The sequence below is a fragment of the Pelobates fuscus genome, chromosome 5, assembly GCF_036172605.1.
Source record: "Pelobates fuscus isolate aPelFus1 chromosome 5, aPelFus1.pri, whole genome shotgun sequence".
Classification (NCBI taxonomy): Eukaryota; Metazoa; Chordata; class Amphibia; order Anura; family Pelobatidae; genus Pelobates; species Pelobates fuscus.
The window spans coordinates 220,125,632-220,150,357 of NC_086321.1; the positions used below are offsets into that span (position 1 = coordinate 220,125,632).

Below are 24,726 nucleotides of genomic sequence, written 5' to 3' on the forward strand. Positions count from 1 at the left end.
TTCTGTAGTGTAGACAACCAACAAATATTACTGGCAAAATAACCCCATGAACGCTATTTAAGGAGTCTGGAAGTGGTGAGGACCTTGATATGTGAGGGATCGCAATAGTCACATTATTTGGTTGAAAAAATGATTTCACAAATGATTTCAATTTATGTGTTATGTGTTCCATGATGGTACTTGCATTACTGAGGCTTTAAAGAATACAAATTCAGTAAGAGTATTTTTACAAGATGGAAGATCGGGTTTTGACTGAAAGCAGTAATGCATCACGGACAAGTACACATTATTTAAATGTTTCTTGTAATAATTTAAAAAATAATGCTATATAGTTTATAATAATAAACATTTTCCCATTCTTACCTTAAAACTTGTGGTAATAGATGCAAACTTATTATCAGCTGTCTCTGGGTTGCCAATAAGAAAATCCCAACTTGTATACATTTTCCAACTAAAATTAAAGCTGTTGTCATCACCTCCTCCATCATCATGTGCATTTTTTGCCATTCTGCAAATTTAAAGAGATTTCAAGACTTTAATTTTATAATGCAAAGACTGTAATTTTAGAATGCAAACAGACAATATTTATTTAACCACCATCCATCTTGAATGTATATCCACGTTGTCATCGTAAAAACAAAACAAAAAAAAAACAGTAGTGGTTGGACAAGAAATGTCAAAGTAGGTACACTTAATGAACACAATTATTGACAAAAATGAGAATCTAAAGTGAATTTCACATTTAAGATGAAAATAGCCAAATTGGAAAATCCTCTTACTCAACTATACTTTCAGTTCAGTTACTTTGGCCTTAACTTTTAAATTGAATTATCACTTAAGTATATAACCCTGTTAATATTCAAACTATATTTTTTATTCAGAATATTCAGAATATATGTTGGGGTTAGCCTTGTTGAATAGAAGTGGAAATGAATGGCTATTATAGTATAGTAGAGGCTCACATCATTCTTACATTTGGTGTAGGGGGTGAGACTTTTTCTTATGCCTTCCAGGATATAAAAGACACTCATCTCTGATGATGTTTGGGTACCTCTGTACTTGGCTGTCAATGACATTACTCCATTTCAACAAAAAAAAAGTAGAAATGTGTTTGGACTTATTTGGGTATTTTTGGATGTCCCAATCCATCTTCTTTGGCTATTGTCTGAGTTGATACATCTAACAACTGCAAGGAGAGAGGAAACTCCATACCATTACACTGCAAACCCCTTTGATTAGTAAGGTGAATGGAAACACTCATGGAACATGAACTCATTCATGAAACAGTGGCTATGAAGTGAGCTTTTCAGAACCCCTGACACACGTTTTGCCAATCTGGTTCCCCTCTGATGAGCCATATTGGCGAAACGTGCGTCAGGGGTTCTGACAAGCACACTTCATAGCCACTGTATCATGAGCTCATGTTCGGCTTGTAATGGCATTTACAGAAATTCACTAATACATGTCCCCATATATTGATGAAAAAAACGTCCATCATTACAATCCCCAGCTTTCTTTCATTATATTGATTCTAGGGGTGGGAGGCATTCCTTACACATCCATTTTGGAGTAACAGGCATTTTGGGTTAAGGGGTGCGCTCAAAGGCACACAATTAGTATGTTTTTAGTAATTACTTCACCTCTCCCTGCTATCACCCCTATTGATACATACATGTATTGGCTACATTGTTTGGCAGCCACTATTAGCTAATACAATGATGCTTTTTTGTTCCCACTACATTGCTGGACTTTTTTAGTTGCACTATCTCTAGCAAGACCATCTAGTCTGTATTACAAGCATTTCCTGATATCTTAGTATTCCTATTGCATCACTGCACATTATGAAATACTACTTTTTTTTCTTTCTAAAAGGCAGAGAGACGTCCCCTTATCCCTTTGTTTGGGGTTTAGATTTAGATTTTTTTCTATTCTCCTTATACCGCTGGTCTGCTACAGATTATTTTTTTTATTATTATCCTGAACTCACAAAGCTACAGCCTGTACTACCTAACCCTGTATTCATTATCCCTATATTTGGGTAGAACTACCAGATTTTCATATACAAACATTAAAGCTACACTCAGGATAATTGTTTTGTAAATATGTACATTATTATTTCTGTTTGAATTGTGTTTTCCTTTTCTGTATGTTGTGGTGACTTATTTCACCTCTTAATCACTATATTAAAAGTTAAGTTTTATTTTTAGAAATACCCATCCTAATTGGTTGATATTTGTCCATTTGTACGTTCCTGTTCTTCCAGGTTCCGTGTTGCAATATGTCACAACTGGTATCAGTCTTCGTGGAGCAAGCGTCCTTAGCAACCACCATGTGTAGAAGTCCTTGTCTTTTACAATAATAAGCATCCTTATTTTAGAAGGATATTATTGCTCAAAGTGTCTTTAATATATATTTATACACACATATATATATATATATATATATATTGGACTGAATTATTTTTGAAAACAGTACAGTAATGTTCTATTTAAAAAAAAAAAATACAATAACATAATACATGGAGGATATACCTAAAATGCTTTTTTTATCATGGGGTGCAAACCTCATAAGGAATAAAACCTCCCTTAAATGCTCTTGAAAATCATATAAATACAAAAATAAGGATGCACACTATATCAACTAACAAGTAAAAATTACGTATATATTACCACCAATAAACAAGCCTAAAAGGACAGAACACAAGTCACCAATCCTACCAACGGTTCAGCAGCTCTCCAACTGCCTTTCTCAAGGGCCTCACATACCTGCGCCTGCTTATATCTCCCAGTTTTTGCTTGTTAGTTGATATTGTAGCCCCATGTAGCTAGAGCGCAGCTAAGCGGAAAAAGGCCTTGACAGGGGTTAGGAGGCGGGCTTAGGAGGAAGTAAGCAAGGGTTGGATTATGGGTAAGTAGGATTGGCTATTTAAATGAGCAGCCATTTTAGGTGAGTCATTCTAACTTTCTACCTGGTTGAGTTTGTGTTCACCTCGGTGTGCGCGGACTTTGCTTGGTTGGATTTCCTTTGTCTCCTCTGCAGGGCCATGGACGACGTGGAGCGTTTGCTGGAGGGGATCAGGTCGGCAGCACGGCATCAGGGTGTCGACTGGTTACGGGCAAAGCTCGGCCCTGCCCTGGCGGAGGCGGCGGATCGGGACGGTGATGGCGGGAGACCGGTCAGGGCCCGGAGGCCCCCGAGGAGGCTAAGCCCGGGCACGGGGCCCGGTGAAGTTGTCCCCGGAAGTAGTGGGGTTTCGGTTGCGACCGGCAGCAGGCCCGGGAGCCGCGTGGTCGAGGCCTTGCCTCCCCGCGTGCGGACGGAGCCTCGGACGAGCACTCGGCGGCAGAAGGATGTCGCGGACGGGGGCGCTGCTGCTTTCGGGTCGGAAGTGGCCGGGCGGCCCCCTGGTGTTGCAGGACCCACAGAGGGGAGGTCTGGGCGGGCTTCCCCCCCATCGGAGAGTGACGAGGATGACGAGGCTGGATCCGGGAGACCGCATGGCCGGCCTGGGAGGCAACAGGCAAGTGCAGGGGGCTCCGGCCGGGGCCCTCTTGGCGGGAAGGTCGTTAGGGGGAGCTCTGCCACGGAGAGGGGCGGGAGTAGGCCAGTGGGGGGTGCCCAGGCCATAGTCCTAAGGGGGGAGGGTTCTGGGGCCCCTAAGCGTAAACGTGGATCGAAAGGTGTGAGTTCCAGGGGCGGGGGGGTCTCGGGATGTGGCCAGGTCAGAGAGCGGGTCCCCCGTAGGGGTGGTGGGTAGGTCTGGGCTGTCGGGGTCTAGTCAGCAGGGGGGTAAGGGTAAAGGGGCGGTGGTGGTAGGCGCGGGAAAAAGGGTTCCGGAGGCAGTCAGTCGGAGGACCAAGGGGGGTCGGGGACCGGGATCCTCGGTAGTGGTCGGGCGGCGGGGGGGCCCGGATTCTGGGAGTGGTAGCGACAGTCCATCACCCGTTAGATCGCAGGGGTCCCGGGAGGCGCGGGGGAGGTCGGGTCGGCACTACTCCCCCTCGGACAGCTCGGCAGGGGAATGTGCGGCAGCCCCTAGGTATGGTCGGCAGGGGCGGCCTAATAGTAGAGACGGGAGGAGTCGTAGCCCCAGGGGTTCCAGGGTGCCACGTGGTGGTAGAGGTCAGCGGGAGGCTTCGGTACAGAGCAGGCGCTCCCGGGGTCGTGACGGGAGGGGTATTGATGTCCGTTACACCCTACCCAGGACTTCTTCTCCTTGTCCTAGATCTCGGAGCCGTTCCGCCTCCTCGCAGGCTGGTCACCGGGTGGGCTCCCCGGTCGGTGAGACAGCAGCGGAAGTTCCTCTTCCTGGATGTCGGGCGATCTGCACTGCAGCCCCCACCGTCCCGGTGTCGGGGGGCTTGGCCGGTGAGTCCAGTGGGTCAATACACTCTAGTGCTTTAATTACCACACTTCAGGCACTACTCCACTCATTGGGGGCGGGGGGTGACACTAGCGGCATTGGTCAGGTGTGGGCTCCGGGTGCTGTGACTACGGGCTCTCGGGTTGGGAACTCCACAGGGCCTAGTTCGGGCGGGGACATGGTGGTGCCGCAGGACGTAGGGGAGACTGGGAGCGAGCGGGCTGAGTTGACCGGGGGTATTCCCGACGCGGCTAGACAGCACGCGTATGTGTCGTTTGCGGGCCCGTTGGGGGTTCATTTGAAGCAGGACGTGAAGGATAAGATATGGAAGGGGGAATTCTGTGAGATCTTCTCCCTCCTCCCATTGGAGGACTTTATAGACCTCAAGGAGGAGGATAAGAAGGACGAGAAGAAGGAGGAGGAGGAGAAGAGGAAGCGGTATCGCAAGATTCCGAAATCCTTTGGGAATTGGCTGAGGGCTTTTTGTGTGCTGGCTAGCGTACTCGGCGAGAAATCGCCGGGGTTATGCTCCTCTCTGTTTTGTTATTTGGATGGCATTTGGGAAGCGTACCGGACTTACGGGGGGTTGGCGTGGTGGCGGTATGACGAGCAGTTTAGGCAGCGGCTGGCGGCTAACCCGGGTATGCGGTGGGACCAAATGGACCTGCCGCTCTGGATGAAGTTAATGATGGCGCAAAAGGCGCAGCCCTTTCAGAACTCGGCCGGCGCTAGGGGGCAGTCCGCCTCGTCGGCCGCCTTACCAAACGGCTTATGTTGGCTCTATAATGAGGGCCAATGCAAATGGGGGACCACCTGTCGCTTCAAGCACGAGTGCTCCGGCTGTGGAGGCGCTCATGGGCTCAACCGCTGCTTCAAGAAGGGGAAGTCCGGTGGCGCCGGTGCTGCTGTCGCGACCAGGGGAGGGGGTGCATCCGCTTCCCCTGGGCTTAACTCCAGTGAGGCTAAGCGCGATGGAGCCATGGCTAAGCCGCTACGATAACAAGGCGGATGCCGCTGTGCTCCTGGCGGGTTTTGCGAAGGGGTTTTTCATTCCGTTTCAGGAGCGGGAGGGGGGATCAGGGAGGCTGCGCAACCTGAAGTCTGTGGCTGACTTCCCGGACGTGGTTAGGGAGAAGCTGGGCAAGGAAGTCGGGCTGGGCCGCATGGCGGGCCCGTTCGCAGTGCCTCCGCTGGGAGGCCTGCGGATTTCTCCACTTGGGGTGGTTCCCAAGAAGGAGCCGGGTAAATTTAGACTCATTCACCACCTCTCGTACCCGAAAGGGGAATCGGTGAATGACGGTATTCATAAGGACTTGTGCTCGGTGTCTTATGCATCTTTCGACCGGGCGGTCGATCTGGTCCGGCGGGCAGGGCGTGGGGCTCTGATGGCGAAGGTGGACATTGAGGCCGCGTTTCGGCTGCTGCCGGTCCACCGGGACTGTCATCACCTCCTGGGGTGTTTCTTCGAAGGGAACTACTTCGTGGACTTGTGCCTGCCCATGGGTTGTTCCATTTCGTGCTCCTATTTTGAGAAATTTAGCACTTTTCTCGAATGGGTGGTACGGGTGGAAGCGGGGAATCGTTTTATTGTGCATTATCTGGATGATTTTCTGTGCGTGGGGCCGGCTGATTCCTTGGATTGCCTGCGCCTGCTGCGGACGGTTGAGTGGGTGGCGGGCCACTTCGGGGTTCCGCTGGCGGCGGATAAAACTGAAGGCCCGACCACGTGTCTGAGTTTCCTGGGTCTGGAGATTGACTCTGGGTTGGGCGAATGTCGGCTGCCCCGAGATAAGCTGGACAGGCTTCGAGGGGCGGTGGCTGTTGTAGCGGGGGCGCGCAAGGTTACTCTGCGGCAGCTCCAGTCTTTGATTGGGCTGCTCAATTTTGCGTGTCGGGTCATTCCGATGGGAAGGGTCTTCAGTCGCAGCTTGTCGGCCGCTACTGCGGGGGTTCGGTCCCCGCACCATTTCATCCGGGTGTCGGCGGCCATGAAAGCGGACTTGGGCATTTGGGATGCCTTCTTGCGGGATTTTAATGGGACGGTGTTGTTCAGGCAGGAGGGCCAGTCGTCGGCCGAGCTTGAGCTTTTCACGGATGCCTCGGGCAGTGTAGGTTTTGGGGCATATTTTGGTGGCTGCTGGTGTGCGGAGAGGTGGCCGGACTCCTGGGGTTCGAGCCCTCTTATGCGCAACTTGGCTTTCCTTGAGTTGTTCCCGTTAGTGGTTGCGATGGCACTATGGGGCGACAGGCTGCGTGATCGGAAAGTGGTCTTTTTCTCGGATAACATGGCGGTGGTTCACACGGTGAATCGTCAGTCTGCGGCCTCAAGGCCGGTGGTTAGGCTGCTTAGGCGACTGGTATTGCTGTGTATGTCTCGGAATGTTGTTTTTCGCGCGCGGCATGTTCCCGGTTATTTGAATGAGGTGGCTGATGCTCTGTCTCGTTTTCAGTGGTCCCGATTCTGGCTGGTGGCGCCGGGGGCTTCGAAGGCCGGGCAGGCTTGCCCGGACGAGATTTGGCAGCTGGGAACATCCTGCTTGGAGGACTTGTGAAGGCTTCCCTGGCGCCGGCCACTTGGGCCTCGTACAGTAAGATTTGGGGCTTGTGGGAGCGGTCGCTGGACGGGCTGGCCATGGTCAGCGGGGAGGCTCTGCGGGATGCTTTCCTGTGGTACACCTGTCAGTTGCTGGCGAAAGGGGCGTCGCCTGCCATGGTGGACAGGTCCATGGCGGCGATGGCGTTTTGGTTCAGATGGCATGGGAAGGAGGACTTTACTAAGACTTTCATTATCAGGCAGGCCCTGAAGGGCTATCGCAAGGGACGCAGGTCGCCGGATACCAGGCGCCCGGTGTCGGTTCGACTACTGGGGGATTTGGTGGCTTTGTTGCCTGAAATCTGTTTTGATGGGTTCGAGGCTTCGCTGTTCAAGGTGGCGTTTATTTTGGCGTTTTTTGGGGCATTCCGAATTGGGGAACTGGTGAGCGCTAATAAGAGGGTGCAAGGGGGCCTGCAATTTTCGGGGGTTCGTGTCTTGGATGGGAAGGTGGTGGTGCACCTCGGCAGATCCAAAACGGACGTCCGCGGCGTGGGCCGGGACGTGGCACTGGGGGCCTTGCCGGGCTCGGCTTTGTGCCCGTTGGCTGCTACGGCAGAGTACCTAGCGCGGAGGCCAGCGATGGGGGGTTCCTTGTTGGTGCATGCCGACGGATCCTCCCTCTCTCGGTTTCAGTTCACGAAAGTTTTTCGGTTGGGCTTGGGCAAGTTAGGGCTTCGTGCTGAACGATTTGGAACGCACTTGTTCCGTATTGGGGCTGCCACGGAGGCGGCTCGGTTGGGATTGGGGGACGAGGTGGTGAAGCGGATCGGGAGGTGGGAATCAGTAAGATTCCGTTCCTATGTCAGATTGGGTCTGTTGGAGTAATGAGATTGGGGACCGTTTTATGCAAAAATAAAATAAAAAATAAAAAATAAAAAAATATTTGGGAATAAGAGACTGGTAACTGGCTGTACTGAAATGGTTCACTGTGTTATTTGGGCTGGGGTGGGGGTCTCTGTTGGACTTCCCTCATCATTTGTTTTTCCCCCCAGGGCGTGAGGCATGGATCGTGGGCCATTCGTTTGTCTTCTGGGCCGAGAGGAGGGCCGCAGCTCGAGCGCAAGGCCAGCAGCTGGGTTTTCCGAGAGGCCAGTTGGCAGTTCGCTGGTTTGGGTATCGGGGTTTCTGCTGGGGGGATGTTTGTGGTAAACTGTTTGGGATACTGGCGGCGGGATACACGCCAGACTTACTGGTCCTGCATATTGGGGGTAATGACCTGGGCCTTACGCCGCAACGCCGGCTGGTGAAGTGGATGAAGCAGGACATCAATAAGTTGAGGGGCCTGCTTCCGGGGGTCATGTTGGTTTGGTCGGAGATTGTCCCGAGGCGCCGGTGGCGGCACGCTCGGGATCCGTTAGCTATGGATAGGTGCAGGAAGAAAGTGAATAGCTTGATGGCAAGCTTTGTGCGGAAGGTAGGAGGTGTGGTGGTAAGGCACCTTGAGCTGGAGGAAGGGTTGCCAGGATACTACCGCTCGGATGGTGTTCACCTCTCGGAGGTGGGTTTGGACCTGCTCAACTTGGGTTGGCAGGATGGTATCCGGATGGCTCTGTTTCTTCGGGGTGGCGGAGCTCAGACAGCTTAAGGGGTCAAGGTCTGAGCTTGTGGCGGGACGGGGAGCCGAAGGAGAGGAAATAGGCTCCCCTGGATGAACGTGAGGTGGAATAAACAGATTGTGGTCATCGGTGGTTGAGAGGTTTCGAGTCCTGGAGGTGACTCAGAACCTGGTGGGGCAGGGGTATCCGGGTATACCCCTGCCGTGGTTAATGGATGGTTGGCACTTTGGAATGTTGGTGTATGTTATAAATATGTTATAAATATGTATAGGTGTTATTATATGGGGGTCATTGCCTTTTGTATGGTAGCCGAAGGAACAGGATGCGAGGGGGCGGAGTATGGGGGGCAATGACCCATGTTTAATATGTTAATTTATTATTGTTATTATTATTATTATTATTATTATTATTATGATTATTATTATTATTATAATTATTGGTTAATAAAGCTGTGGACAAATTTCCCCATAATACTTAGTGTCCGTGTGTTATTGGGTTAGGTTATGGGGGTGGTTTGTCCTGGATTCCGACTGCCCAAATGGCGACTATACACCTGTCATGTAGCCCCATGTAGCTAGAGCGCAGCTAAGCGGAAAAAGGCCTTGACAGGGGTTAGGAGGCGGGCTTAGGAGGAAGTAAGCAAGGGTTGGATTATGGGTAAGTAGGATTGGCTATTTAAATGAGCAGCCATTTTAGGTGAGTCATTCTAACTTTCTACCTGGTTGAGTTTGTCCCACCCACCCTCCCTTTGTTTGTTATGTTATGTGTTTCTTTAACCCGTTTCTTTCACAGCGGCGGGACGGGGAGCCGAAGGAGAGGAAATAGGCTCCCCTGGATGAACGTGAGGTGGAATAAACAGATTGTGGTCATCGGTGGTTGAGAGGTTTCGAGTCCTGGAGGTGACTCAGAACCTGGTGGGGCAGGGGTATCCGGGTATACCCCTGCCGTGGTTAATGGATGGTTGGCACTTTGGAATGTTGGTGTATGTTATAAATATGTTATAAATATGTATAGGTGTTATTATATGGGGGTCATTGCCTTTTGTATGGTAGCCGAAGGAACAGGATGCGAGGGGGCGGAGTATGGGGGGCAATGACCCATGTTTAATATGTTAATTTATTATTGTTATTATTATTATTATTATTATTATTATTATTATTATTATTATTATAATTATTGGTTAATAAAGCTGTGGACAAATTTCCCCATAATACTTAGTGTCCGTGTGTTATTGGGTTAGGTTATGGGGGTGGTTTGTCCTGGATTCCGACTGCCCAAATGGCGACTATACACCTGTCAAGTGTGCATCATTATTTTGTATATATACTATTCCATAAAAATGTCACATTTCAAAATCACTGTTTAAACAAGATTAAAGTGTCAAAATTAAAAAATAATGTCATTACTTCCACCCCTTTTTTAAAATAAAATCCCCTCCAGCTGTAACCTGTTTAATTGCAGGTAGGAGACCTACTAGATTTTGCTTGTATGTTAATTTAAAATGCTGTGAGATGCTTTGCGTTTACTATACATAGTATTATGGGAGTCTAGGCAAGATGTGCACTTGTACAAATGAGTCACAGGCAAAGGCAAACGATACACATTTTTTTTTAAAATTTGTATGTCAATTTGGCCTCACAGTTTCACAAAAACTGAAAAATGTAGCCGTGCGGTTTATTATGTTGTCTCTATTTTGTAATGATCTTATAACAACTACATTCAAGTGTAATGGCTATTTAATAAATTAGAGTGTTTTTGTGGTTCAGCCTTGGGTATAAATACTTACCTTCAGTTTTTGATTGTTCTTTTTTGTGTTACTCACCATCCATTCTCCCCTTCATTTAGAGTTCGTTATTTCCTTTGCTTTTTTTTTTTTTTAACATCAACTTTCTCGGGTTAATGTTCTCTCTCTGCAGTTTCTCCATTTATTTTATTATTCTCTAAGAAGGCCCCTTCTGCTTGCCCTTCAAAGTCTAAACACATCACAGAGCTCCTCAAGTTTCACTTTTCATGAACACTTTACATATCAATAATTATGAATATAACTTACGTTCTGATGACTACCATGAAGCTGTATGCAATGGTTCCAATTCCAACAAGCAAATAAGAAAGAGGCAACCTAAATTGTAACCAGCCAATGGTCCTTTGGCTGTTGTAGTAACCATAGAAGAGGACAGAGTACTGTGCAAGTCCCTGAAAGAAAACAATTCTCAGTTACTAAGAAAATATAGATATAGTGTTTCATTGTTTAAATTATGTGTTTTTCTCAATTGTAAAACTGCATCATTTGACACTTTGTAAGGTTATGTCTTAGAAGGACACTCAAAGAACCACAACAACTTGTGTCCTTGCAAAAGTTGCTTCTGCTTATAACTGCACCTAAAACCCTGCTCTTTTTTGTTGCCAGACATCAAAACAAGTCATTATACTGGGAGTATAATATATATAAATATATATATTATTCCCAGTATAATAACAATAATAATTATTATACTGGGAATATAATATATTATTCCCAGTATAATAATAATAATAATAATAATAATAATAATAATAATAATAATAATAATGATAATAATAATAATACAATATATATATGTATATATATATATATATATATATATATATATATATTATGCCCAGTATAATAACAGTATGCTTTAAATGTACATGTTTATGTACATGGGCAGTTAGTAAATGAATATATTTACTGTATTTGAACACAAATTAGTTTGCAATTTATTGCTGGCATGCTCCGTAAGATAATTGTTCCTTCTGAAGATAATTGTATGTATTATTGCTTTCGATCTTTGTGGTATGCTCATACATACTATACAATATTGTAACTCCATTTTACCAATGAGGGGCATCAAAGTATGAAAGTATGAAAGTGGAACTCTTGGATTTTGTTACTTTAAATAAGCCTATTTGGAAGGTATACAAATGAGATCACATGATACTTACACTGAAATCCCAAAGCGTTGCAAAATTCATTGCAGTGGGCTGCTCTGCTCTAGGGACTGTCTTTCTAGGCATCGAACCATAGGGCTTCCCCATTAAAGCCTGGAGAACACAATACATTCTGAAAGAAGACTATAATAGTGTAGTAGAAGACTGAACACAATATTAAACAACACAATATGTATATAGAAAAAGGAAACATTTAGAGAAAAGGCAAAAATGGTGATAAGAAATACAGACATACACAGATAGATGTACAGATACCCAGTGGTATATATATATATATAAAATATTACAGTACATTACATAATGTTGATATGGGGAAAGCATGCAATCAAGGGGTTCTGAAGCCATTGTAATAAACCATGATGCATTGTTCAGTGTTGGTATCTTTATTATTGATATTTTCTTAGGGTTAGTGCTGGGTTATGCCTAGTTAGGTTTATTGTTGGTGTTAAGTCTAAGGTTATGACTGAGGGTAAGGCTAGGCTTAAGGTTAAGGTTCTTTTAATCTCAATACATCATCGGAACATACATGTCCCATTGGGCTAAAGATTGGTAGATGCTGCTCTTCCCTGCAGCTGCGATATGTAGCTGCTGCCCTTAACACTTTCTTGGGCATTGCCTTCTTCACCTCTTTTTACTGTTAATATTCTGTATTGCTTGTTGTCAAATATCCCCATTCTATAACTGTAAAGCATGTAGGAATATGTTGGCACTATATACAGTACATTCTAATAGAAATGCATCTCTTCCTTCCCCATCATAGATGTCAGGAGATCAGCTGAGGAGACATTGTTGCACTGTTTCGGCAACTCAGGCTTAGTCCTAAGCATAGCCTTAACACTAACCAAAACTATCATTCTAACACTAGTCCCAGCCATAACCATTTTTTACCCAATTTAAAAGTTGGTTTGTAAATCAATATGCATTTTGCTTGTGTTGACATTTTATTAGTGGTTATACTCCTTTTAGTTGGCTCCGAGTGTACGTAATTCGATCAGTTATATAGTATATTGGAGAACATTGTCTGGACCATACAACCATGGATAATTAAAGGTGATATATAACACCAGAGACTAGATGGAGTAAATGCAAAAATTATTACAAAACTGTAGTATTTTATCATCACATGCATTTATAAATGCCTGCCTGTGTAGTCTTTATTCTCTAAAAGGATGTTTTACCTCTGGCACCATGACTAGGCCAAATGTCAATCCAAAGAGTATCATATTAATTCCATACATCCAACGTAGAAATATAAAATAAGATGCTACAGATGAGCCAAAGTGACCTGAAAACAAAAGATTGTGTTTAATATAGTGGAGGCTTAAGTATATAATTAGATGTTTTTGATGATCGAGACAAATCCTCTGTTCTAAAGATCTGTGTGGTGCTCTTTTGCATTAACTCAATAATCATTAATGTACCCAGAATTGTTTCCATTAAGGGAACACTAAAGGCATCCAGACCACTTCATCTTGTTGAAGTGGTGTGGGTGCAGGGTCCTTGTCCCCTTAATCCTGCAATGTAAAACATTACAGTTTTAGACAAACTGCAATGTTTACATGGCAGTATTAAGACAACCACTAGAAGACAGCAAATGTCTTACGCTTTGCATGAGGATGTCCAGCATCTTCAAAATCCCCATAGGAAAATATTGATTCAATGATTCACAAAATGGAATGAATCTTGCATTTTGCTAATTTTAGCTCCTCTCACAAGTAAGGGTTTAATTGTCAGTATATGAAAATATTTTTTATGTACATTATAAGTAGTGATGTCGCAAACACAACATTTTCGATTCGCGAACGGCGAACGCGAACTTCCGCAAATGTTCGTGAACCGGCGAACCGGGAGAACCGCCATAGACTTCAATGGGCAGGCGAATTTTAAAACCCACAGGGACTCTTTCTGGCCACAATAGTGATGGAAAAGTTGTTTCAAGGGGACTAACACCTGGACTGTGGGATGCCGGAGGGGGATCCATGGCAAAACTCCCATGGAAAATTACACAGTTGATGCAGAGTCTGGTTTTAATCCATAAAGGGCATAAATTACCTAACATTCCTAAATCACAATGGATATGGATTGACACCTGACATATGACATATTGAAACCTTGACACTTGGCAGATATGGATTGACACCTGTCCTCAGAGACCCTGATACACACTGACACAGAGCAGAATAGGGACTGTTCCCCCTACATAGGGTCACTTGGCAGATATGGATTGACACCTGTCCTCAGAGACCCTGATACACACTGACACAGAGCAGAATAGGGACTGTTCCCCCTACATGGGGTCACTTGGCAGATATGGATTGACACCTATCCTAAGGATCCCTGATACACATTGACACAGAGCAGAATAGGGACTGTTCCCCCTACATAGGGTCACTTGGCAGATATGGATTGACACCTGACATATGACATTGACACCTTGACATATAGATTGACACCTGTCCTCAGAGACCCTGATACACACTGACACAGAGCAGAATAGGGACTGTTCCCCCTACATAGGGTCACTTAGCAGATATGGATTGAAACCTATCCTAAGGATCACTGATACACATTGACACAGAACAGAATATGGACTGTTCCCCCTATATAGGGTCACTTGGCAGATATGGATTGACACCTATCCTAAGGATCCCTGATACACATTGACACAGAGCAGAATAGGGACTGTTCCCCATACATAGGGTCACTTGGCAGATATGGATTGACACCTGTCCTCAGAGACCCTGATACACACTGACACAGAGCAGAATAGGGACTGTAAAAACAAATGCCTAAAAACAAGGAAATACAAACAAAAATGAACATAGTTTTAATATTTCAAAATGAAACACAAAGAGCAGATGGGTGACAGGAGATACTAATTACAATAATCAGTTCTTATGGTATAGAGAAAGACAGACAGAGAGATAGATAGACGATATATGGATAGATAGATAGATAGATAGATAGATAGATTTTAGATTTTAGGTGATTTTTAATGTTTTAATCAATGGTATAATTTCCAGAGAACTGACAGCTCTGCTTATAGAACAACATTCACAAATAAAATCAAATAGCTTACTTTCAATTTCTTTTATTTTCATTTCCCACGGTATACAGGCAGTTCTAAAATTTTCAAAGTCTCTCTGAAATTTCATCCATTTCTAAAGCAGAAGATATATGAGAAAATATATGAAAATATTGTAAGAGGGCTATTTGTTCATGCACTTTTTCTGAATTATGTATGATTACTGTTTTTATTTTGTAAATATACTATAATAGCCCTCACTAGAACCAGCATTAAAAAAAAAAGAATTCTAAACAATTTTCAAAATAGTAATTATACTCAAAGCAGCAAAGCACAGGTTTGCAGCACTGGGGTGAAACACAAACAAATACATAACACATTCTAATACTTAAATACATTATTGTGATTCAGTAAGACCTCCACAAACTGGAGAGAAACTATAATGAGTTATCATGTAAAAATAAATTAAAGTCCTACACTACTAACCAATCCTAAACATTAGTCACTGTTGTATACTGTCTCCTACAACACTAGGCATAGATAGTATACCTCCCAAAATTAGGAGGTATGCAAACCGGAGGGATAAGCAAGCCTCCACTGAAAGACAGAAAGGACCTGTCTGGCTTCCCCCAATCCATAGGATTTTGCAGGAAATTACTGCTGAAGCACTCTCTGCAGGGTCCTAGTGCCTGTACACAGCTGTGCTGTCTTAAGACAGTTCTCTGGTGTCTCTATACGTGGGCCACCATGGAACAAAATCAGAATGACAAGACAGGACCCTGAAATCAGGACTGTCCTACAGAAAATGGGACTGTTAGGGGGCCTTAGATAGGGGAATGACACATGCAGCCTCTAAAGTACTGTCACATCCAACAATTCCTAGCATACAGGTTGTGGCAGAAATGCCTCTGCCACGTGTTCTTGGAGGGGCCTGCTTGCCAGCCTCCTGCAAAAAGAGTATGGGCCCTTTAAAAAACTTATGTGATTTATGTACTTTTGTTCTCCAGAAAGAGAGACCAACTGTTAGCCCTAATTCCCTGGAACTGTTTTGGCATAGGACCATGTGCACGGTCGGTCAAAATTATGACTTCCATGGAAATCCCGAACCCCCTGAACCGATCTGGGTGATTTTTGGATATGTTGGTCCTCCAATCGGGGCTATCAGGGGATGTGACTTTTGTTGGTTTCCATGTGTTTTGGGGATCCTTTCAGGTTATTGTAAAATATATGTTTTCTGTGCCTGGAGGTAATTGAGTATAGTACAGTTCCTGACTCAATTATCTCTCAGGCACAGGGGAGGGATTATCCTGTTTTGTGTGGGAGTGTCCTGGACCTGAGAGCCAATGTAATTACAGTTTGTACTTAGTCACAGTTCCCTCTCATGTCCAGTGGGGAATATGTTCTGGAAAACCCCTTGCATGGGGACTTGCATATAAGGCCAGTCGTGACTGCCATTAAACCAAGCGTGTCAAACTCACAGCCCATGGGCCGCATGAGGCCCACAAGGGACCATCTTTGCGGCCCGGAGAGCCGCGAGCACATGCTGATGTTATAGCAGAGTAGGCACATTACAGGTGCCTACTCTGGTAACACTTACCTGGCCAGGGAGGAGGGCCAGCGAGGGAGCTCAGTGTTCCTGCTACTCACTGTTCCCTCGCGCGCGCTGTCTGTAGTGAAGCCGGGCGCTGGAATATGATGTCATATTCCGGCACCCGGCATCATTAAACTGCGCGAGGAGCAGGAAGGAGATCGCCCGAAAGAAGTTAACTCGGTTGTGATAAGTTATAGCTTCCATTTTATTTATCCATGCATCCCAGTCTTCTATTTAAGTGTATCTATTTCCTAGGCTCACCAATATACCCCTTTTCATTTTTGCCTGCCATATTCCGGGACCCGGCATCATTAAACTGCGCGAGGAGCAGGAAGGAGATCGCCCGAAAGAAGTTAACTCGGTTGTGATAAGTTATAGCTTCCATTTTATTTATCCATGCATCCCAGTCTTCTATTTGAGTGTATCTATTTCCTAGGCTCACCAATATACCCCTTTCATTTTTGCCTGCCATATGACTTGAGTTATTAATTCTTGAATGTCTGGGGTTTTCCCTGTTTTCCAATTTCGCGCTAAGAGTAGTTTAGCTGCCGTGATGATATGTAACTTTATCATTAGTTTTTTTTTGTAATTTTAGGCCAATTCAGGTTTAACAGGACCACTTCAGGCTTTAAGACTAGTTTCATTTCTGTTATTTGATATATTACATTGATTACATCTTTACAAAATGTATTTATGGATACGCATTGCCACCAAATGTGTCAGGATTACTAGTAGATCCAGCATGCAGAATTATATCATACCTAGGACTAAAGGTAACGTCTTACCGGGCCTTAGTATGGCCGGACTTAACGTACCATAGAATAGTCAGAATACTTGCCGAGGTCAGGAAAACAGAAGGAGACACATTGATGAGGGAAAGCCAGAAGTCAAGTAACCAGGAAGTCAAAATGAAGCCAAAGTCAGTAATCAGAAATAAACGCTCAGGAACACACTCTCGGATAACCTACTATGGGAAACCATGACAGGGCAATGAGAAGAAGTAAAAATGTGTTTAAATAAGCCTCCTATGGATCCGATTTGCCATAACAGGCCTTTGACACCAGAACGTGCGTGCGCGTTTTTTGCATGACATCACACGCATGTTGACGTTGTTATTGCCGTGGGCGGACGTGGAGCTATAAAACTGCGTGGATCCGCAGTGGCCGGCGTCCACAAACATGCTGCATGCATCAGGTATACTGGCGCATAGCTGCTGAACGGCACAAGGTGAGGAAAAATTTGTTACAAAATGTGGATCAAATTGCCATCATTTCCAACACCTATCTGATGACTCTGGAAAGATATTTTTTAAATGTTTCGGTGTTAGGTATCATCTGTTTGAAAGTTTGAATTGTGTTTCCGTAAGGTTTAGGCAGTGTATATGTTTGTGTAGTTTATTTAGAGAGCTTATCCACTCTTCTTCTTCTTCTTTATGTACGTGTAGCTCTTTTTCCTATTTGTTGATCAGTCCTATAGGTTTATCATGTCTCCATCTTTATATAACTTTGGCGCATTTTGCCAGTAAGTTTTTATAGTTCTTTAGTTTGAGAAGGTGTCTGAGACTTGTGATTTTATCCCCCTTATTTTTAAGAAGATATTCTGAAATAAAACCTTTGATTCGCAGATAATTAAACGTTTCTTTAGGGGGAATATTAAATTCCTCCATAATTTGGTTGAGGGACTTAATTTTATGGTCCACTAATATGTTTTTAAATTCCCTTATCCCCCCCGGGAATTTATCTAACATATCTGAAATGGTAGAAAATGGAAGCGCATCTATTATTCTATTTCTGAGTCCTATGTTAGTTGTGAATTTATCCCACCAGCTCGTTAATTCTTTAAGTATCTGTGATTTACTTTGTGCCTCTTTAATACATTTTTTTTTCAAGTCCAAGACGCAAAAGAGTGAGGATAGGTTACCTACCCCAGTTTTAGTTTTTTCCATGTTGTACCATATTTCTTGAGTTGCTGCATTGTTTTGAGAGAGCAATATGTGGAAACGTCTGCTAGCCAGATAACATTGCAAAATTTCTGGACACCCCAATCCTCCATCTTGCCTTGACTTAGCCAAGTTTTCCATTTAAACCCTTGCTTTCTTGCCACTCCATACAAAATTAAAAAAGAAAGAATGTAGTAAAGATAACCAATTTTCTGAGAAGTTGAAAGGGATCATTCTCCATAAATACAGCCATTTTGGTAAAACATTTTTGGTATTTCTGGTATTTTGGTATTTTCTGGTATTCTGGTATTTTGGTATTTCTGGTATTTTGTACAAGAAAGTTAGTTCATCTTTTGTTCATATTTTTAGCAATGAATAATGATTTCTCTAGGTTCATTTTATATATCCGAGACTTTAGAGTATTTATTTATCTCCTTCAGTAACTCTGGGACCAAGATTTTTGGTTCTTCTAATGTTAATAATATATCACCTGCATAGATATTTAGTTTTATTTGTCCTGACATGATCATAAATCCTTTAATTTTTTGTTTTGCCTAATTGAAATCGCTAGAGGTTCTAACACCATTATGTACAATAAAGGGGAAAGAGGGCATCTTTGTCTTGTCCATTTTTATGTTGAAGTTTTGTTATGCAAATCCTACCCTGTGACCTTTGCTGATGGAGAGTTATAGAGAGCGGATATAGCTAATAGTATTGAACCAGTAATTCCAACTTGGGTTGCAAATATGAAACCCCAACAAATCCCGTCAAACGCTTTCTCTGCATCTGTTGACAGTAACATTAGAGGGGTTTCATTGTTGTCTGTTTCTTCTCATATATTTATTATTTTTCTGAGTTTGTTAATTGAGGACTTCCCTGGTATGAATCCTACTTGATCATTGTTTATTAATTGTGGTATAACTATTTTTAATCGTTCAGCAAGAATAGAAGACAAAATTTTAATATCGGTATTGATTAGCGAAATAGGTCTCTAATTACCAATCAATTCTGGATCTTTATCTGCTTTTGGGATGGGGACAATATTCGCTCTCAACAATTCTCCGGGACAGCGTCCTCTTCTCATTATATAATTAAAAATATTAGAGAGTTCTCTTTTTAGTTGCTCTTTCATTAGTTTATAAAATGTATTTGTAAAGCCATCTGGGCCTGAAACAGTCTTTATTTTAAGCCTATCTATTAATTTACTGACCTCTACTTCTGTTATGGATTGATTTATCATTTTAATTTGTCGGGTAGAATTTTTGTTATATGTATGTTTTTGAAAAATTTCTCAATCTCTTCTCTGCCGTATATTTCTTCTGGTAGGTTATATAGATCCCGATAAAAAATTTCAAACGCTTTTCCTATTTTTTCCTGGGGCCTTTAACCCCTTAAGGACCGAGCCAGTTGTACAAGTTGTGATCAAAACAAAACGTAAACAAAACCTTGAATTTGTGCTATATATCTGTTCAGGAGTAATTCACCTCTTCCTTATTAAATGCCCCCACACTTATATCCTTTTTTTTTTCAAGAGAAACAGGACTTTCATGTCACATCAAATATTTATATATTAAACATAATTTAATATGAATAAAATATAAAAACAAATGTGAAAAATTAAGAATTGTTTTTGTTTTTTTAGTTCTGCGTGTCATTTTAATTAACTGTGAATGTCATAATACGGTTAGCTGTTACTGCAATAAAATGCACATATTTGTATTCAGTGAAGTCTAACGAGTAAAATAGCATCCCCCAAGTACAGGTCCAATTTAGCACATTACATTTCTTAGTTTATACACATTGAAATTTGCCAGACTGGTTATGTTGCCTTTGAGACCGTCTGGTAGCCCAGGAATGAAAATTACCCCCATGATTGTATACCATTTGCAATAGTAGACAACTCAAGGTATTACAAATGGGGTATGGCCAGTCTTTTTTAGTTGCCACTTAGTCACAAACACTGGCCAAAGTTAGCATTCTAATTTGTATGTGTGTGCAAAATGTAAAAAACTGATTTGATTTCAATTTTCCTATTGATTATTTTTATTGTATATATATTGATAATTACACACACACACACACACATATATATATATATATATATATGTATATATATATATATATATATATATATATATATATATATGTATGTACAAAAATTGATAGGAGTTGCACTCCAGCCTTCCTCAAGTGTCTGCCCGGTGCTCGGCTGCACAAATGTATAGCGTTTAGAAAAAAGCCAGCACTCAAGGACTTTTCAGTTGTCAAAAGTAAAAACCTTTTATTCCAATTTGTCTGAAGGTCGACGTTTCAGTCCACCATTGTGGACTTTCATCAACTTTCATATATGTATATATATTCGTATTCTTCTGTGCATTTATATATATATATATATATATATATATATATATATATTTGTATATATAAAATATCATTGTAAGTGTATTTTAATATATATATATATATATATATATATATATATATAATCAATAAATATTAAAATACACTTAGAATATTAGTCTATGTGTGTGTATGTGCATATAAAAGTTCTATAAAAGATTTAAGTACTTTCATTTACTTTATTAAACTTTTTTTTAACTTTTACAACTTTTTTACAGTCAGCAGGCTGACACTTCATGAGACGGCTATTCCGACCATGTGATCGCAAGGACCCTGCAATCACATGGCCCTGGAGGGTAGGATCATGCAGAAGGGGGCTGCCTGGCCTTCCAGGCAGCCCTCTGGATCGCAACCACCAACGTGGGATCGGCGGGATGTTCTATGCCGCCCCCCCGGCATTTAGGACCAGCCAAAAAAGGATGGCATAGAACGTCCGTCACCCTTAAGGGGTTAAATAAGTTTCTTTATCCTTTATTTTATATATCACTCTTTTATGTTTCTCTTTTTTCAGTTTATTAGTCATTAGTGCTTCTGGCTTGTTGCCCTTTAGATACCTCTTAGATTGTAAGGGCAACAAGCCAGATCTTAACTGGTTGTTCATCTGTTTTTCTGTTTCTGCAATCTTCCTTGCTATTTGTGTGGAGGGTGTTATTTTATTCTGCTTTTTGTAATCACTTAGTGCTATATATATAGCTTGAAAAGAGGCTGTATTCCTTTTTTTATTTGCGTTGGATGCCATTTTTATCATGTGTCCTCTAACTACGCTTTTATAAGCGCACCAGACCGTGATATCTGGTGTGCCTTTATTTTAATTTTCTAAAAAGAAAATATTGGTTATTTTCTTAATTTCTTTAACATTATTCATTTTATGTAGTATATAATCTTTTAAACGTCAGTCTTTGCGGAAAGTATCAAAGGTATCTTTATATTCTAACATAATAGGGCTGTGATCTGACCATGCTATATCCGGTATCTCTATTTTTTTAACTAGCTATAGCATGGTCACGTTTCCCAAAATAAGGTCGATTCTGTAATAAGAGTTAAATGTTCTAGAATAGCATGTATAATCTAGATCAGAGGGATGAAATGTTCTCCATATATCTCTCAAATTCTAATTATTCAGTAAATTTTACATGCTATTCTCACTTGCTTTCCTACTCTTTCGGTTATTCTGGCTCTTTCTATCTTTCAGAGAGTCAACTACGCAGTTGAAGTCCCCCATAATTAGTACCAATCCTTGTTTAATCTGCTCTATTTTCTTAAAGGCATTTATAATAAAGTGTATTGTAGATTTGTTTGGTGCGTAGATGTAAGCTATTGTGAATAGTTTATTGTTTATTTCACATACTAAAATGATGTATCACCCTTCTTGGTCTAGTACCTTCATGTTTAATATTTAGGGGGAAAAACATTTCTAACATGAATGCCACACCTCTTTTTTTTCTTTTTCTTTTTCAAAGCCGCACTTGTAATGATGGGGTATCTTGTTGAACCTATTGAATTTTTTATTGAATTTTATCCGGTGGGTTTCTTGAAGGGCACAGATTTGTACCCAATGTTGTCAAGAATTCTAAAATTTAGACCTTTTACAGAGTTTGTGTTGTTCCTCCGGGCATTTATTGAATTTAAGTTAAATTACAGTTTTCTATCAGTTCTCGGGTCTCTCTCTCCCCAAAAATTACTGTGGATTTATTAAAAACAAGAAAACAATCTTTATTTGTGTTTACATAAAAATACGACGGGTTGTTCCAAACATTTTGAATCAATCTAAGACATAAATTTTGTATGGCAAAAAAAACCCCGCCATACAGTATCTCAAGTAATACAGAACATTACTCGGAATGGGTCCCACATGTGGTGTGGGAAAAGCATACTGAGGGTATACGATCTATGGAGGGTCAACTGTAAGGCACTCATGGAAATAAAAAAAACTATGGAAAGGAGTAGGGACAAAAGAAGACCCCACTAATCTAAACCACGCACACCTTTCAGCTTATTATTGACTCAATCATTATATAAGTGTTTCTACTCACTATTACTTTATTTCCTCATTGTGCAAAACTTATATTATAACTCATCTAACCTCCCTATTAAATATTTTATTTCTTTTCTTTTTTCCTTCCTCTTTTTCTGTCCCCTTTCTGTTTCCCTTTTTTTGGTTTTCCTTTCTGTGTCATTATATCTTCCTTTTGTTCTTAATGTTTATTTAGTATGCATTTTGTATTATTTCGTTCTTAATTACTGTGGACCTTTATATGAGGGTAATTATACTTCACTTCGTGCGTTGCTTAACTTGTTATCTGTGTACTTATTCAATTTCCTAATATATTTATAATTTTTTCCCTATTCTTTGCTTGTATTTCCCATTATCCGCTTGTGCTTTAAGTCTCTCTTCCCTACTTAAGGGGTTAAGTGTCACTAGTGCCATTTCTTTTCTCCTTTTCTTCTTCTTTCCTTCCTTTCCTTTAGATAGTTGGAGCCTCGCTGTTTGTTGATGGGTGATTGGGGCTACTTCCAATTTTGTTTGCCAGCTTTTTAGATCTTCTGCTCGGTCAATAGGAGTAATTTTTCCTTCGTATGGTATAATCATTTTTGTTGGAAACCCCCATTGATATTTGATGTTATTGTGTCTCAGAATTAGTGTACTATCAGAAAAGGTTTTCTTCTTTTGTCTGGTTGGCCATGACAAGTCCTGAAATATTTTCAGGGTTTCGTATTCTTCTGTGCATTTATTACTTCTTGTAGCTCTCAGTGTTTGCATCTTAAGTTTAAAAGAGGCACATAATATCAGTACATCTCTTGGAAGGTGGTCTGGGACATCTTTTGGTTTATTCACTCTGTGGCAACTCTCCATCATTAGAATTCTGGCGTCCCATTCCACATCCAGGATGGAATACAAGGGAAAAAGTCAGCAAAAAACACCTGGCACTGGGGAAAAAAAAAAAAAAGCTGACATGGAGAACAAACTGATAGACCTGTAAGACAGGTCAAGATGGAACCACTTAAATATCAGAGGAGTATCAGAACAAATAATTGCAAAAAATCTTTAACCACATATATAAAATCTTCTATATATGGCTCCAGATTGTTTGCAATTATTTGTTCTGATAGTCCTCTGATTCTTAAGTTGTTCCATCTTGACCTGTCCTCCAGGTTTATCAGTTTGTTCTCAATGTCAGCTATTTTTTTTTCTAGTGCCAGGTGTTCTTCTTTGTGGACTTTTTCCTTGTATTCCATCCCGTTTAATTTCTCTTCTATCCCTTGTATTCGTAGATTAAGAGTCAGCAGTTCTTTCTTAATATATATACACACAAAGAGGGAACCGGCTGATATCTAAATGAAATATACAAAAATAATATAGTGTAATACTGTTATGAAATAACAATCTGCGCAAATTATAATGCACTCACAAGATCTTGTATGATTCAGGCATGTAAGGTGCCTCCCCTGATGGTGAGGACCGACCGTTGTATTAATTTATTTGTTTTTATCGTCTTATTAAAAGCTGCTTTTTTTTCAACATCCACCCGGAGTCCTGTATTTGAGTGGAATAATCCAGGGGAAGTTTCCCAAGCCCCCCACACCATCAGGGGAGGCACCTTACATGCCTGAATCATACAAGATCTTGTGAGTGCATTATAATTTGCGCAGATTGTTATTTCATAACAGTATTACACTATATTATTTTTGTATATTTCATTTAGAAACCAGCCGGTTCCCTCTTTGTGTGTGTACATATATTTCTGTGGATAGCAGATTGCCAGCTGGGAGCGATCTGAGGGAGGCTGTAACCATTTACTACTGATAAGTATCCTAACATACTATTTGTATCTCTATAGGGAGCAAGTGTTTTTCTGTAGTTCTTTCTTAATGTCCAGGGTATTAACTTGAATTTATTCTCTTAATTTCCCAAATTGTGTATCTATGTGCCTGAGTAGGTGGTCATATTCATTTTTTCCTTCTCTTGACTCTTGATTTTCCTCCGTTTGTCCTTTATGAATATCTCCCTCTATTGGGAAATTTGACAGGAGAGATTCCTCCAGGTTTGACTTATTACCTGGAGGATGTGGTGAAAAATATAAAGGCGTTTTTTTCTGTTTTATTTGTGGGTTTCTTTTCTTTTTTCAAATGCATGCTATTTTGTGTCTTTTTAGTAGCAATTTTGTTTATTGGTTTATTTACTCTTTCTCTCGAAATTATAAACTCTTTGGAATAGTGATTTCTTTGATTTTGGTATGATATTCCTTTTGTCCTTAACTTTTCCTCCTTGACCCCTTCTCCTCTTC

The 24,726-nt window shown here is 41.8% G+C and overlaps 1 protein-coding gene across 1 annotated transcript in view; it reads right to left on the reverse strand.

Moving 5' to 3' along the window:
- LOC134612182 (transmembrane channel-like protein 1) overlaps positions 1–24,726 on the reverse strand; it is a 69,967-nt gene that overhangs the window by 39,119 nt on the left and 6,122 nt on the right. Inside the window, exons 3-7 of the mRNA XM_063456538.1 lie at positions 14,565–14,646; positions 12,664–12,770; positions 11,480–11,578; positions 10,566–10,708; positions 364–508 (exon numbers count right to left, since the gene is read on the reverse strand). Of these exons, the coding sequence (XP_063312608.1) occupies positions 364–508; positions 10,566–10,708; positions 11,480–11,578; positions 12,664–12,770; positions 14,565–14,646 (576 nt within the window). The remainder of the gene's footprint in view (positions 1–363; positions 509–10,565; positions 10,709–11,479; positions 11,579–12,663; positions 12,771–14,564; positions 14,647–24,726) is intronic.